General features: G+C 34.6%; 1 protein-coding gene across 1 annotated transcript; it reads left to right on the top strand.

Moving 5' to 3' along the window:
- The first annotated feature begins 5135 nt into the window (after nucleotides 1-5135).
- LOC143546417 (uncharacterized protein At1g01500-like) lies at nucleotides 5136-9119 on the top strand. Its single transcript, XM_077038089.1, has 2 exons — nucleotides 5136-5925; nucleotides 8526-9119. Exons 1-2 carry the CDS (start codon nucleotides 5209-5211, stop codon nucleotides 8748-8750), a joined length of 942 nt encoding a protein of 313 aa, XP_076894204.1. The 5' UTR covers nucleotides 5136-5208; the 3' UTR covers nucleotides 8751-9119.
- The last annotated feature ends 8370 nt before the right edge of the window (nucleotides 9120-17489 follow it).

Below are 17489 nucleotides of genomic sequence, written 5' to 3'. Positions count from 1 at the left end.
GTTTGCTAATGATTGAGATATGTATAATATGAAATACTATAAATACGTATACGCCCCCAAAACGTTTGAAAATATGTGAAAACGGGGGAATGACAAAACTCACCTTAATAACAAGCGAGCTAATACGATATTAAAAATAAAATAAAGAGTCTTCCGATTAACGCGCCGAACGAAGATAATCAACAGGACTTGAAACTTAGCAGTATGAAAGTATAAGTAAAAAAGAACCTAACACCGCTGGAATCAATCCAAACGGATGAGTAGAACTCAAGTTATGTCAATTTTAACGTTTAAACGAGTCGAGTCTGACCAGAATTCAAACTTCGAGTTGGGAGTCGAGTTTTGGTCAGAACCCTTAAAATTTTTATTTCGAGAAGAAAAGTCTTATGGACCGAACGTTGAATCCGACCAGAAACATGAGAAAATAAGAAGTCAAAGTTGTTGACTGTTTTACCCTTTATCGGGTTTTAAAGCAATTGACTAGTCAATACCCTTCAATCTCAGAAATTTATTGAAGATTATCGACTAGTGAACGTTTAGGAATGAAACCTCAGTTTGCAACTTACCCGAAATGTGCACGAATGATGAGATATATCGAGTCAAAGGTCGTTAAACAAGCAAAGTCAACCGTTTAATGAACGGTTCTTCAACGAAACACCAAAAATCGAAGAGATATGAGAGAAGCAGAGAGGGTGACGGCTGGAAGATGATAATTAGGGTTTGTGTAAAGATTTGTTGCAGGGGTTTAAGGTTAGTTTATATAAAAAAAAACCTAAACGAACTAATTAAGGGCTTTTTGGCCCGTTTAAGCAAGAAATCATGTTTTAATGAAAGAATCACTGAATATTTCATAAAGATCTGATCTTGGTGAATAAGAAACGAAGTATAACATGTAATTCGGTTATATTAAGTTGTCTTGGCCCTTAAGTCTTGCGATTCATGCCGAAAATAACCGATTTTATGCCAAAACGAGCTAATAAACGAAAAACGAACTCAGATTCTACGCGAACTGACTGTGCAGCAGCACCATAGCGTTGTGTGGCCAGCTTTTGGACCACCACTACGCGGCACCCCCGCGTCCAGGTAGGTCAAGTTTCAGCCGTTGACAACTTTAGTCCCTAATGTTTGTATTTTGGCCATTTTATGAACATTTTAAGATATAATTAGGATTTAAATAATGAGTAAACATGAAGGGCTTGATGTGAATATATAGAAACTAGATAACTCATAATGTAAGGTTTTTATTAAATATTAGGATCCGAAATAGGTTCATACAATGATAAAACGAAATAGCCGGAATACGATAAAAAAAACCCGAAATGTTTCAGTGACGGGTGGTGGTGGTGGGTGAATTGCAGGGGGGAGAGAGAGAGAGAGAGAGAGAGAGAGATAAAATTCTTATACTAAGCCACATAAGCTGCCATATAAGCAATTTTTTGACAACTAGGCGTGCCACATAAGCAAATCACTAACGGAGTTAGTCATCCGTTAGTCGCGGCCCGTTAAAAACAAATATATCAATAGTTGGGACTGCCAGTAGGCAAGTGTAAAATTGGGACTGATATTTACCAATATGGCATAGTTGGGATTATTTAAAACCAATATTCCTTTTTTAAAAGTAGTTGTGAGTGAATGAGAGAAAAAAGGTAATCATAAATGTATAAAAGAAAATATTATTTAATTGAAAGAAAAGAGAAAATATAGTGATTTTTAATGTAATTTTATATGAGAAAACACCATAGAATAGTAACAAAATTTCAGGTTTGTTCAAATTAAGTCACTCTTATTTTGTTTTGTCTCAATTAGGTCACTTAACTTTCAGTTTGTCTCAATTAGGTTACTTAACTTTCAATATTTGTTCTAAAACGAGTGGGACAACTGCTATATTATTGTAAGTGATATATTTACCGATAAAAAAAAGTTAGTTTTAATGAGTTTTAGTCATTTATGAACGTAAATATGAAGGTAAATGGATAGTACTAGAACATTTAGTGAAAGTTGAGTGACCTAATTGAGCTAAAATTGAAAGTTGAGTGACCTAATTGAGACAAAATTGAAAGTTGAGTGACCTAATTGAGACAAAATAAAATATGAGTGACCTAATTAAAACAAACTTAAAACTTGGTTACTATTCTACAAAATTGTCCCATTTTATATTTGAAGATAGTGGAAGGAATGTGAATGCTCTAAGGACATATCTAATAGAGCATTCTCAACCCGCCCCCCTATATAATTATACTAAACAACACTACATTTCTCTTTCCTATTCAATAAAATAATACTTTTTATACCTTTATCATTAGGTTGCGTGCTATGGTGGGGGGCTTCGAAGCCCCTCCACAGGGCCACGTCAGCGCCATGTAGGCACTGGGAGCATCGAAGCCCCAAGGCATAATGTCCCTCTATGGTGAGGGGGCTTCGAAGCCCAACCTTTTTTATTTTATTTTTTTATAAAACAAAAAAACCAATACAAATAAAAATAAAAAACATACAAATAAAAAAAACCGATACAAATAAAAAGAAAAACCCTACAAATAAAAATATAACTAATGCTCGTCGTCGTCCTCGTTTGCATATTTGGCCAATATCTTTGCTCTTCTTTTTTCCATCACCGCCCGCGACACAGGATCTAGATGCGATAGATCTTCTGTGATGAGCTTGAGTTCCTTTTGTTTCGTTCGCTCCTTGTGGATCGCTTTGTATTCCGCAAGCATCTCCTTTCTTCGTGCACCTTCATGAGGCCCTCCTGTCTTTGTTTTTTAATGTTGGCAATCTCAGCTAGCCTCCGCTCCAAGTTTTCAAAATGCGAGCTCGTGTCATAACTCTTAGAGGATGTGGTTCTGGACGAAGATCCTCCACCTCTAGCCGCCGCCTTGGCTTTATCTCTTCCTAACGATCGTGGCAACTCATCCGATTCGTCAAAAATTAATTCCGGATCCAACTCGTTTAGATTAATTTGACAACGACCATCGGACATGGGCTGCGACGGCGATTGATCGGCCGAAGTAGACGTTGTCTTTGACCGTTTGGACGGTCGCGGTGGTGATTATGTCGGGACCGTATGCCACTTTGGCGAGCTTATGCATTGTCTCCAAACATCCAACATGCTAAAATATTTATTATAAAGGGCTTTGTATTGTTTTAAGCATGCCTCCAACACATCGGCATCGCCCATGCCGCTTTTTCTGTTGTTTTGCACGCGGGTGTGAACAGCTGTGAAATCGGTTATTTGTGTGCGTAATGACTTCCATTTGTTGTAGACGGAGTCATTCCCGCGATACTCTCCTCGACCCATTAAAGCAAAGAACTTGGTGCGTATTTGTACCCAAAACTCCGGCGAATGTTTGCCGTCACCTTCGATACATATAAAAGCTTAATATTAGTAAACAAAAAAATATAACATGGAAAACATATAAATATTTTTATAATGTACCTTGAATCGAGTCTTCGGAAGAGTCGATCCACGCTAAGGCTAACGCCATTACCTCGTCCGCGTCCCACATTTGTCGTTCGCCCTTTTAGGTTGTTCGAAAGTCACCCGGGTTCTTTTTTTTATGACCTCTTTTTGGATGCGGGACTTGCGTTTCGGGTACTTGCGTTTTGGGTACTTGCGTTTAAGGTATTTGGGTTTGTGGTACTTGCGAGGATGTATACAGCATTGGCGCCCGAAAGAACATATCGGGGGTAAACGGTGGCATGGGTGGAGGAATCGTCGGTCATTGTTGGTTTGCATAGAACAGGTTGCTAAGGTCGACGTTATTTGCGAGCAAACTAGACCACCACATATAACTCGGATCCCACGGGTTTTGATTCGGGTTCGGGTTTGGGTTCGGTGTTGAGCTTGAGCCCGTGTTCGGGTTCGAGTTCGAGTTAGGATTCATGATTCGGTGTGAAGATGAATGTTGTGAAGTTGGTTAAATTTGGTGTGAAGATGAATGTTGTGAAGATGGTTAAATTTGGTGTGAATATAAAAGTTGTTTGAGTAAAATTGAGAAAAAGGTTTGAATTTATATAGAAATGTTAATTTTAATTTTTTTAAACGGTTATATTACCGTTGGTGGTGGGCCCCCACCTCACCCCCCCCCCCCCACCACCGCGCCCATCATCCCCTCCACCCTTCCCCCTTCCGCGCCCCTCTACGGTGTTTCATGCTCACCGCGCCCCTCTACCCCTCCTTCCACGCCCATAGTGCATAGCCTTATAGTTTTCTCTCTCCTCTACTCACAATAAATTTAACAAATATTAAAAAAAATAAATATGAGCAAACAAAGTTTCCTGAAATTTACAAAAAAAACACTAGCTTTTCTCTCTCCACCCTATAATTTACACTCATACAGTCACAACCACTCAAAACTTCACCCTATAATTTACAAACCCTCTTCACATAATTTTAGGGGATGAGTTGAGAATGCTCTTAGGGGCGTGAGTTATGAATGACACCAACCTAACGTGCAATGTGCAGGTTTAAGTTTTGTTTAAGCGGGCCTGAGTCAGTTTCATGTCGAATCTTGAACACGCTTAGTTTTAAATAGGTCGTGATTGTATCAGCCAACCTATTTTTGGGTTGATTTGTTTAACCCATTTATTTTTGAGTTTTAAAATAGTGTTCATGTAATAACTTAATCTATCGGGTATGCCAAAACTAAAAGTTTAAAAATAAACTGATATAGTTATATATAACCGTGTTAATAAAAAGTAATAATAAATATATGTAAAAATTTTTGTCGTGTTTGTGTCAATACGCGAATACACTTGTTGTGTTTGGGTTCATATGTTTGCAACGATTCTTAAATTCATGTAAGATTTCCGTGTTCGACATATCAAGCCAAGGACATCATGAACATGACACGTAAAAAATGTCAGCTTGTACCCTTTTAGAACAATATATATATTAAATGCCTCCCATACCTATTCCTATCTCTTCAAGTTTTGTCTTCTTTTCTTGCTCCTTGTTTTAGCCTTCCTCCTCCTTTCTAAACTCCTATACATACATCTTCACTCCTTTCTTAACATTAACAATATCATATAACTTGCTTCAAGATTCATTTCATTCACCCTTTTCTTCATGGGTTTCAAATCTTTTACATCATCAATCAAATGATCAAACAAAAGTTTATGTTTTGATTAGCATAAATCAGGCTTTCTAGATGATCTTAACACGGGCTTACGAAACTCGCATCAAGTAATGGCAACATCAGGCTCTCAAGAATGGGGCTTCATCTTTTAGACAATCACAAGACCATGGAGACTCCGACCCGTTTAGAAAACGGGTACAACGGACCAAGATACCAACCCTACCCGAAGTCATCTCTAGCTTGGCTCGATTTAAGAGTTTTCTACATTAGGATTAGCAAATGTGACATCAGCAATGAATCAATCCCCGAGTATCTCACACTTAACCATGTGCCACTTAACCGTGACACGTTACTAGAAGTGAACGGTGCTAGAACTAGCATATACTCAGATGGCGTAACAACGCTTTTAAGACGAGACCGAATAGACAAAAAGTCCGAGGAAGTTACGTTTGTTACAACCGATAGTCTTAGGACAACGGGGAGTGTGAAGTTTGAGGTTTTTGACAACGATGTTCTTTTAGTTTCGGGCACGTTTGATTTGTGTCATAGTAATGGAGTTCATGGTGAATGTTCAAACGGGTATGTTTCGAAATGGAGAATGGAATGTGAGACGGATATGGTAGTTGGTAACGGGTTTTTAAAAGGGAAGCATAATATGGGGCTTGAGATGGATTTGCCTTCGATTGAGGTTTGTTCTGCTGGTAGTTTTGCGGGTGACCCGATAATATTGACAAACACGTTACAACTTAGTTGTAGAAAGAAGCAAGCGAAGAAAGGAGTTCTTGAAGCGATACCCGAAAATGAAACAATGGCGAATGGAGAAGGTTCATCTTCTAGCATTGTTTTGAAGGTATGTGCTTGTTGTATTTTGATTATTTTGGGTAATGTTTCATTTTATGAGTATGGTTTAGGATGTTTGAAGTGTTTTGATAACATGTTGGGCCATTTTTATACCTTTATCAAGGTTTAACAATTGATAAACGAGTTAAAACCGTCACATTTTAAATTAGAGCGAAAACATAAATAAGTGATAAGAAGTCTTTAAAAGAAAGTCGGTAAAGTTCTAAATGAACAAAATTGCTACATGCTCTTTTTAAACGGAAATTCTATTTTTGATGGGTATTGTTAAATCTTAGGAATTTAGAATCACGAGTAGAAGACTTGAAATTAAACTTCCTAAATAAGCGTGTAAATTAATAAATTTTAGGTTATATTTGTTTTTGCTTAAAAAGTCTGTAATGGACTTATGTTTGTGGATGCAGATATGAGCCTCTAAAGACAGTTTGTTTGTTTTTAAATCTGAAAAATGTTTTAATAGTCTTGAAAAATAAGTTAATAGCCAACTTAATTCTTCAAACTTCTTCACAACCTACAAACATCACTGTTCACCACCACACCACCCACCGTTCACCACCACCAGTCCACCACCACCCACCACCCATCGTCCGCCACCACCACCGCCCACAACCACTACCACCGTCCATCACCGCCACCGTCCACTACCACCACCATCATCGACCACCACCACCGTCCACCATCGTCCACTACCACTATCACCGTCCAGCACCACCACCATCCACTACCACAGTTCGTACACCACCACCGATTATTGTAATAGTTGTAGGAGCAGTCTACAGACGTTAAAAAAACAGTCTTCATTTTGCAAACTACAGAGATTTAGTCCACATCTTTTTCTATAGATGTCTGCAGACGTGATCTGTAGACTACATCCATTTTACATTTGAAAAAAAACAAATAGCACTTTAGTATTTGCGTATAACTATGATTTTAAAGGTGGTGAAAAATGTCTATGGTCATGCCCCGTTGTGGGCTTCGTTCATCTTTTGTGGCCTAGAAAATGTCACGCGAGTATATGTTATGCTGGTTTTCTAGGGTACGAGGTTGGGGCCCACAAAGAAAATGGTACTTTTGTCCCATGAAAAATTGTTTTGCCCTTTTGGGAGTAAAGACAAGTGCTTCACATTTAACTATGTTCTGTAACCTTATCTTGATGAGGGTCAGGGCCAGAACAGCTGGCTGCTGGCACCTGTTTCCAAAGTGACTCACCACGCTTCAATAATACATGCATCTTCTTCATTTTGTAGAAGTCGTAAATAGGATGTGAAAAAACTAATAATATACTTATGTAACTAGTGGTTGGTGGTCATTAACAATGACAAAAACCAAGTCCAGCTCCAAGATAGCAAAAAAAAAAATTTGGGGCTGAATATAAATTTTTTTTGGGTCTTAAATAAAAAGAGTATTTTGTTGGGTTTAAACAGTTTAGTTTTTTATATGGGTTTACTTGGTTATAATTTGGTTGTGTAAAAACTTTTGTATAAAATAATTTAAACATGTCTCAGGTGAGAATAAAACCCACAACCTCTTGGTTGTGAGTAATACCCATTTGCCAGTAGACCAAGCTGGTGGTTATGCAATTGTGTTTGAATATTATATATAAATATTGCTTTTAATAAAAATACTTACAATTTTTTTCAATAAAAAAAATTCAGGCCTAGCGAGCTGTTTATTTTCAATAAAAAAAATTCAGGCCTAACGAGCTGTCGGGTCTGTAGCCGTCGACCACTCTGCCACCCCCAAGGGCCGGCTCTGACAAAAACCTTTAAACTCTTTAGGTTACGGATTTGAGAGGTATGGAACTCAAGTTCCATATACGACAAAAGTTAAAAGAAATTATTGTCTTAGGGCAATAACATATTACATATGGTGCATTAAATCAAATAAGTGGTAAAGAGAAAGTCTAGCGGTTACTTTCTTTTATCAGAACGATTTGTCACACATTAAATTACACTTTTTAGAACTCGAATCATCATTATAATTTGAAAAGAAAACGCCTTATCAACATGCAGTTAACGTTTAATATAAATATATAATCAAAGTTAATGCATTATAAGACATAAATAAGTTACCAGATTTAGAATGATGACCAAAAGTTCTTAAATAGTTGTTTTGAAGTGTTAATGGTTGTTTTGAAGGATACATTGAGCTGTTAAAAGTTTTTGAAAATTAAAAACCATGATAACTAGTCTAGTTGGTTATAGTCTAGTTGGTTATGGTAATGAAGTATGGCAATGAAGATAAAACGTGGGTTTTATCTTGTTTGCGTAACACTGGAGGGTTTTAACTCTGGCGGTGCAACTGGTGTTAAGTGACATCAGTGGAGAAGATTCCTCCAAGAACGTGAGGAGGACCGGGAACCAAGTGTTATGCCCTTTGGGAGAAAATCTCTGGGGATTACAAACCGGGGTCGACCACTAGCCGACCTCCGACCACCAAACACTGTAGACTCGTCGTTCTAACAAAAATTTAAAAAATATTTAACTAATGAATTATATGCATACACATTGACTATTTTTTATTGCGTTGAATCAAATGATGGTTACATTTTTCATAATGACATAATATATTTTTTTTGTGATGACCTTGAAGGACCGAGATTACCCTATCTACAAGCCGGAACCAGAGCACAATCATCTATACCCTAGGATGGAATATGTCGAAAATGAAGATGAGGAATTATCATGGTTCAATGCTGGTGTGAGAGTGGGTGTGGGGATTGGTTTAAGCGTCTGCCTCGGGGTTGGGATTGGCGTTGGGCTACTAGTCCGAACCTACCATCGTACAACTAGAAACTTCACAAGGCGGCTTCTTTAATTTGGTCTTTTCAACTATATCCACAGACAACCCAAGCGTGTACAAGCGTGCACATGTTTGAGAAGGTTTTGAGCGAAAGAAGACACTATCTATAGCGATTGGTCTTCTAGTCATAGGTTAGTTCCTAACAGGGTTGGTGTCGTCTTCATGTAAATAACTATGATCTTTCATGGTTCTTAGTTGTTTCGGTGTATGTTTTCGGTCACCCTCTTTGTTTTTATTTTTGTAACCAAAAGGTTAATAGGAATAAGGTTTGGTGATGGAAGTCTGTTTTGTGTTGATCATTTGAGGATTATCAAAATAATATAATTGTCCAATATTTGGATTTGGCTCAGATTGTTTTAATTTTCGGTTTTGAATCTATTTGTTTCAAAATAGAATAATCTTTCTCATAAATAAGAAAAGTATATGTTTAATATAAAAGGATTATTTGAATACTGTTTCAATTAGATAAAGTACGTTGTATTTATTTTGCAATTTTTACTGTTTTGTGCCTGTGCCTCTTTATTTAGTAACAGTATATCTTTTGTTGGTTTTTTTAAAATAAGATTTTACATTTATGTGATAAGATGATTAAGCATACCAGTAAGGTTGGAAATTTTTAAAAATAAAAAATGCAGTCCTTAAAAACCAGGTTATGAAAAATAGTAGATTCCATTGCCACGAATCGAACCCGGGTCTCCTGGGTGAAAGCCAGATATCCTTACCGCTGGACGACAATGGATTATTGCTGATTTCACATATTTGTTAAATTAAATCATACAATTAATTCTTTCATGTTCTGTCTGTATTGTATACCCGGCGGAACCAGAGCAGCGGCGCCTGCTTTGTTTTATGATGAACATAACCGCCTCTTTTCTTTGGGTTGCTTTATATTTGATTTGTTTAATTTTATATTTATAATTTATTTTCGTTTGTTTACTGTTTATTCTTTTATAGTTCTACTAGTTTTAAACCCCGTGTATTATACGGGATGATCTAAATAATAAATTTACAAATTTATAGTTCTACTAGTTTTAAACCCCGTGTATTTACAAATTCGGGTGGACAGGGGGGAAACACGCATGTGTGGATCTTACAGGAGTGTCTCCTCTTGTTGGGCTCAGGGACCGTGGGTTTGTTGTGGGTCAGGCTGCGTTGAAGGCTGAATCGGGCAAAGTTGTTAAACACGAGAAAGCTTGTTTAGATAATCAACATGTCTTTCTACCATTTGCCATTGATACATTTGGTTTTCTGGCTCCAGAGGCTGTGAAATTTTTGAGTAGGGTTCAGCGCGTCGTACACGGAACCTCTTCAGCTTCTAGGTCCCAAAGCTTCGTTTTTAGCAGGATTGGCTTTGCTGTTCAAAAGGGGGTTGCGGCGCAACTTGTTGCCCGTTTGCCTGCCACTTTATTGTAATCGTTTTATAGTAAATTATATAAAATTGGGAAAACAATCAAATATGTTAAAAAAAAATTACAAATAAAGTTAATCAATAAGTATATAATGTATGCAAAAAAATATATGACATATATATTTCTTATTCTTATTACTGAAAATTTAAAACTAAATACCAACTACGTCATTGAAATCAAAATTAGTGGAACCTACCAAATAAATTTTAAAAATAACATAGTGTCCGCAAATAATGTGCTAAATATATAACCTATAACACTACAAAGTAATATTTTTTTTTCCATAGAAAACATTAAAAGGTATTTGTACACTTAAATACATATTTTGAATTATTTTTGACTTGTTTCCTTTTAATTAACTATGTAGCTTAGCTTATTCTACCAAACTTCACAACATGAAAACAACAATAAAACCATTCATTTAAGATAAAAACTCATTCAAGATGAGAATTAAGTACGAATCAATTAAAAAAATCCCTAATAATCATATTAATCAAATAATAAGCAAACTTGTCAAAACATATTCAAAATCAAAGTAATGAAAATAAAATCAAACAAATATTGTTAAACTCCAAGAAACACTATAAAAACCCAAAATGAAACTATTTAAATCTAATATTTTTTAATATAATGTTTTCATTTGTTTTACTATTATAATATGATTATTGTATATGTTATTAACAAACTAATCTTTTTGTTTACTGACATAAATTATATTAGTTAAATAAATTTGATTTTATATAAAATAAAAACAACTTAAATTTGGAGATGATATAGAAATTTAGGTTGACTTTTCTAACTGAATTTTGAACTTAAATATAAGATTTATCTAACTTATATATAGAAAATATATATCTATCTATAATATATATAAACCAAAACTTTAAAATCCTACGTGTCGCGATGTGGTCGCTCCCCCCTTTTATTGAAACCATCAGATTGCTTAATTTTTAAATGGAGGCCTCTCATTGATTTAACCCAAATTCATGGGTATGGGTCTTACCAAAACCAGATAGCTCTTAAACGGGTTATAACATCTCATTAAATTAAAAATTAATCTTACCAATTATTTGATGTGAAAATCTTATAAAATAGGGATATACTAAAATTTAATATCCAATTTAAAAAGAAAAAGATGTTATTTATAATTAATAAACGATTTTATAGTAAAAAACATAAGCGGGTCATGTGTCACTAAATCCAGATAGCTTTTAAACGAGTTATAACATATCATTTATTTATGAAACTCTTTCATCATCGAACCCTAAGTATATTATTAACTTTCTTACAACAAATAAAATTAAAATCCCAAAAATAAATATTAAAAAAGAAAAATGTAAAACAACCATTCTCTCAAGCCGTCAGATTGCTTTATTTGTAAATGAAGGCTGCTCACGCTTTTGACCCGAATTCACGGGTAAATGTCTCACCAAACCCAGATAGCTCTTAAACGGGTTATAGCATCTCATTATATTAAAAGTTAATCTCATAAAATATTTGATATTAAAATCCTATAAACCAGGGATATACTAAAAATTAATATCCTATTTTATTTGAAAAAAAGATATTTTTTATAATTAAGAAACAATTTTATAATAAAGAAAATAAACGGGTAATGAGTATCGCCAAACCCATGTATCTTTTAAACCGGATTATAATATATCACTTATTTGTGAAACTATTTCATCATCAAATCTCAAGTATATTAATTATTAACTTTCTTACAATAAATAAAATTAAAATCCAAATAGACATATATAAATATTGAAAACGAAAATGTAAAACAACCCCCGTAATACGGGGGATAAAATCTAGTTAATTATAATTTAATATCTTAATTTATAAGATATAAAAGTGAAGGAGTTTTGGTGGGAAAAAAATTATTAGATGAAACATTTTGATGACACGTGTCACAATTATTTTCTTTTATTTGAATAGGTAGATTGGTAAAGAAGTTTTGAACTTGAGAAAAAAAAATGTTTTCTAAGTTATTCTTTTAGAGCATTCCCAACTTATCCCCTATCCCCGTTTTTATAATTACACTAAAAACATTACATTTTCTATTCTATTTAATTAAATAATATATTTTTTTAAATATTTTTATCATTACAGTTTTTTCTCTCCACCCTATAATTTACACTCACAAACACTCAAAACAACACTCTATAATTTACAAACTCCTCTCATATAAATTTGAGGGATATGATGGGTATTCTCTTAGTCATATCTAAATTTGGTGAGTTTTGAAAATCTCTTTTTACTTGCGTTTTGAGGTGTGCATAGTCACTGCATACTCACAAACTATTTAACTAATTAGATGAATGTTAACTAATAAATGGTAATATAAGAAAATGGTTAGGTTAAAATACAAAGTAAATAAAAAAATAAGAAGCGTTAAAAGTAATCTATTCCATTTATATTAGATTTGAATGTTTGTGATTAATTTGAGAATAAAAAGTTGATATAAAGGATATATATATATATATATATATATATATATATATATATATATAGAATACTTCATATTTGTTGAATATCTATCTCTACATTCAAGCAATATGTCAATTCCATCATCATTTTAAAACGTCTATAACTTTTTCATACGACAATTTTCTTTTTTAAAAATTCACCATAATAATAAAAGTTTTTTTTATCCTTAATATGAATACCATATTGTTGTAAAAAAACAAAATTAATGAGTTTTTATATATTATATTATTGGTTTGTCATTGTGTTTTTTTAATTGAGTTTTCTATATTGTGTTATAGGTTATGATCATCGTGTTTTTCAATCGGTACACATATTAAAGATAAAATTTAAAACAAAAAGTACGTTATTGTGTCTTTTGTTCACTATTGTGTTTTATGCTTATCATTTTGTCTCTTGTTCGTTATTGTGTCTTTATACTCATCATTTTGTTTTAGCCATTGTGTATTACGTTCATTGTGTATTATATTCAGGTCATTGTGTATTACGTATTTACCATTATGTTTTACATTTCAGATCATTGTGTAATACGTATTCACAATTTTGTTTTACATTTTATGTTATTGTGTAATATGCATTAATTGTTGTGTTTTATGTAGTAGATATAGTTGTTATTTTTTAATTATATTACATATTAGAATTACACAACACTGTTATTTCACTATTAAAATTTTTAGATTCCATTACTTTAAAAAAACACAATTATAAACATAAAGACACAATCATAAATAGAGAGACATATTGATGAACATAAGACACAATGGCATGCAGAAAGACACAATAATGTAAATTTTTATAAAACAAAGTCACACTCATACTAATGATAGAAAAACGCCTGTTATTTTGGTAATTTAAAAAAAATGTCGAACGAAAAAGTTATAGATGCTTTAAAATAATGGGGGAATTGATATATTCCTTGCATGTGAATAGAGAAAATATGTGTTTTTCCCTTTATGTTCTTCCTCCTTTGGTCCCTACTTAACACATGACAATCAATTATGGCTTCCCATTGTACTCATTTTTGTTACCATTTGTAGAATAACTCAACCATATTAGACAATACCTACTTGTGTCCATGTAGTTTATCGGCGGGAGCACTCTGTACCCCTAAAAGTCAAAATGATACGTTAGCATCCCCGTGGTTCAAAATGGGTATAATTTTAAGTTCCTCCTGCTAACATCTGCCCAACGGAAAACTGAAATGACTATCATGCCCATTTGATAGTTCTGAAACATTCAGTTTGCATCCCTCAATTTCCATCACCTCCACCTCTACCACCACCACCGCAAGTCGCCGCCCACCACCGTCATCCCAAAATCAACATTTTCCTCCACCCGACATATTTTCACCCAACAACTTTGCGAATCTCCACCAAACACTCTGAATCTGCCTTCATCTACATTTTTACAATGAAATTAACCATTTCAATATATAATTTAACTAGATCTTCCAATGTTGAGGGTTCTGTTTCTCCACTTGAAACTCTTTTCTTTTAACTCTATCAGGTTCATTTCCAAATTTTTCTTTGTTTTCATAATCACCTTCATTCATATCCTTGATTACATCAACAAATCTGAAGCATGACAAGACTGTTATAAGACATTTTATCAAATACCTTGTGTGTGATACAAAAAATGCCTAAAATCTATCATCTTTACACTAAATGTGATACCCAAAAAATTACATATACAATCTGTTACGTATAGACAAGGATGGAAACTATGAACATAGCAATATCTAACCCTAATTTTCGTTAAATTTGTAAAATTATTCGAGATCCAAAAAGGAGAAGTAATGACTTACTTGGGCTAGAAATGGATCCTGTTGGAGAGTTGTTGATATTTAGAGGTGCGAAGGACGGTGGGGCTTCATCAGCGAGGTAGATTCGCTGGTAACCGATATGCATCTCTTATTGAATGATAGGTGACGACGTTGGTAGCTGCCACCACCATAACAACCACTGTTGGCAGTGCTACCGGCTGTCACAACCTCCCCTACCTAAAAACATTATCATCCACCATTTCATCTTCTTCTATCCTTTCCCTCTCTCTAGAAATCCAGATATGAATTCTATTCGGTTCGGTATTGTTGACATGTCGTGGTTCGGTGGTAGAGCTGGAACCGCCGTATTTAGAGGTGAAAGACGGTGGCACAATGGGTGTGGTTATGGTGGCTGCAAGCAAGTATGAAGTAGAATCTATTGTAAACCTCAGAGACACAAAGTGTTAACCAGGCAAAAGTATGTGGATACAAATGATGAATCAGATAGTATAGAGGTGAAAAGTCGATATTTTCTATGAAACTAACACCATTAAGTACTGGAGGGAATAATAATTACACGGTTTGAAATCACGAGGACGCAAACGTATCAATTTGACTTTTAGGGGAACAACGTGCTCTCACCCATAAACCACAAGGACATCATAGGTATCGTCATTGTATTAAAGTATGAATGTGTAACTATTATAGTATGCCTAGGTGATAAAAGTATGTATACTAATGTGTTATAAATAATATACCGGACGGTGAACCCCCTATGTGTTTACAATGAATGTTGCTTCTACGCGAGATGTAGAATGTATGACTTAAACATAGGGAAGGGAAAGCCTTGTAGGTGCTTTCGTTGAATGTTTTTCTTACGAAAGATGCAGAATGTTGATGAAGACAGTCATCACCCGATGGGGCTGAATGGTCTTATGAGACGAATGGAATGTTTATGTTGTGTATGTTGAACGTGTATGTTGTAATGTTAGGTTATGACGTGTATGTCAATAAATGACTTAAACATAGGGAAGGGAAAGCCTTGTAGGTGCTTTCGTTGAATGTTTTTCTTACGAAAGATGCAGAATGTTGATGAAGACGGTCATCACCCGATGGGGCTGAAAGGTCTTATGAGACGAATGGAATGTTTATGTTGTGTATGTTGAATGTGTATGTTGTAATGTTAGGTTATGATATGTATGTCAATAAAGTAATATTTATACTATTACATGCATGTTAAGTAACTATAAGAGTACGAGCCAAAATAACCTAATAATCTAATATATATAAAGGATAAGTTTGGTGCCGCTAAGTCGCTATTAGACCACTTGGTGGCACCTTAGTTGTCCATGTAATTTTTTTTTTGTTTATTGTTTTGGTACCGTAACGAACATAATGGAAGCCGACCGAATGACAATTTTTTTGTTTGTTTTAATTTCGATAACGTAATGGAAGTAACGGAAACCGATCGTATTTTTATAAACTTACTACCTCAACGGCCGGGACCGACAACTCTCGGGTTTTACCAACAAATGAGTTTACCGACCGACATTACCCTTTGGTCAACTCAATTTTTATATTTTTCCCTTTTGTAGCTTCGGTACCATAACGAATGTAGCCAAAACTGACCGAATTCGTGTCCAGTTACCGTCTCAATGCTCGCGAATGACAACGCTTGGATTTTACCACCGCTCGGGTTTACCGACCAAACAAACGTCGTGTTAAATAATTTATTTTTTATATGTTAATTTGACGAATATATTTTTTGGGTTTAACAAGGTTTACCAACGGTGTCTATACCATAACGAACATAAACAATATCGACTGAATTCGAGTTGACTCGCCGACGTAATGTTCGGGTTTCACCAACATCTGGTTTCAACGTTGAGATTTTACTAGCTGCCGTAGCGCAACGCGCCAAGAACAATACTATTTAGTACATAAACTAGAACTCACTCAGCGTAACTAACTTTTAATATGTATGCAGGTTAATTTGTGAAGGCGGGGCTAACTTGAGATGTAGTGGCGGCTATCCATAGAAAGAATTGGCATCCAAGCAATCTATGTTTATGTTATGTTTAAGACAAGTTACTTTTCGTTAAGTTGTTATGTTTTATGTTAAATGTAAAGATATTGATTCCGCTGCAATGATAATATTTCTGTAATTTTACTATGTCCAAGAGTAAGTCCAACCGCTATAGGGGTACCCGGATCAAAGGCCTTACACTAGCCATGTTACGACCTTTCATCCCTAACACGTGTATAACTTAGGTCCAAATACACGTGCAATTATTGCTTAAATGTTTGTTTATCAGTAGATTATCTTTACGCATCAAAGGTTTAAAAACCCATTCAAGCCATATGCTATTTTCCAAATGTTATTTTTTTACATATATGCAATATATGTAGGTTAAATGTACGTAGAAAAATTACATATTTTTTTACGCACCGAATCGACTTTTTACATAGGTGTAACGGACGTTTAAATTAGTGTAATCACTGTACATCATTATTGTCTCTCATATTTAATTTTTTAATCATATTTAATCTCAACCATATAATCCAATCTATTTAATTAAATGTGTGGTTAATAATGAAGTTCTTAAATTATTAAAACTCAACAAGGTTCTCAAAATATCCCTCCCATATATATATATATATATATAGGATAGGGATCCTTAGAGAACCATTGTGTTTTTGAGAACCATGAGAACCAATGTGGACCACTAATCATAAAATTGAAGGTTTTTTTTTTAAGTAATGGCCATCTGTAAATTATTATTAAAAGAATGAGCTATTTTGTAAATTTCTATTCTATGTTATGTAAACAGATCTCAATCTAGTATTGAACGACACAGGTTAGGGTTTCTTTGATAATCGCCATATCCATCTATTGAAGTCGTCTCGTCACCGGAGATTAGCCGGAAATAGTTCACCGATGGAACTGGACACGGATGGTTTACGTGTTTATACAGTGAGACGTGGCGGAATTCGATTTGCGAGAGCGGGAGGATCATATGCATCCGGAGAAGATTAAGATGTCGAGCTAGGTACGATTTTATACCTAATCTTTATGTGTTCATTGCATAATCGTAA

Source organism: Bidens hawaiensis, unplaced genomic scaffold (genome assembly GCF_021521415.1).
Source record: "Bidens hawaiensis isolate Kalapana, Puna unplaced genomic scaffold, B.hawaiensis_p1.1 tig00014338_1, whole genome shotgun sequence".
NCBI lineage: Eukaryota > Viridiplantae > Streptophyta > Magnoliopsida > Asterales > Asteraceae > Bidens > Bidens hawaiensis.
This window is presented reverse-complemented; position numbering and strand designations above follow the sequence as displayed.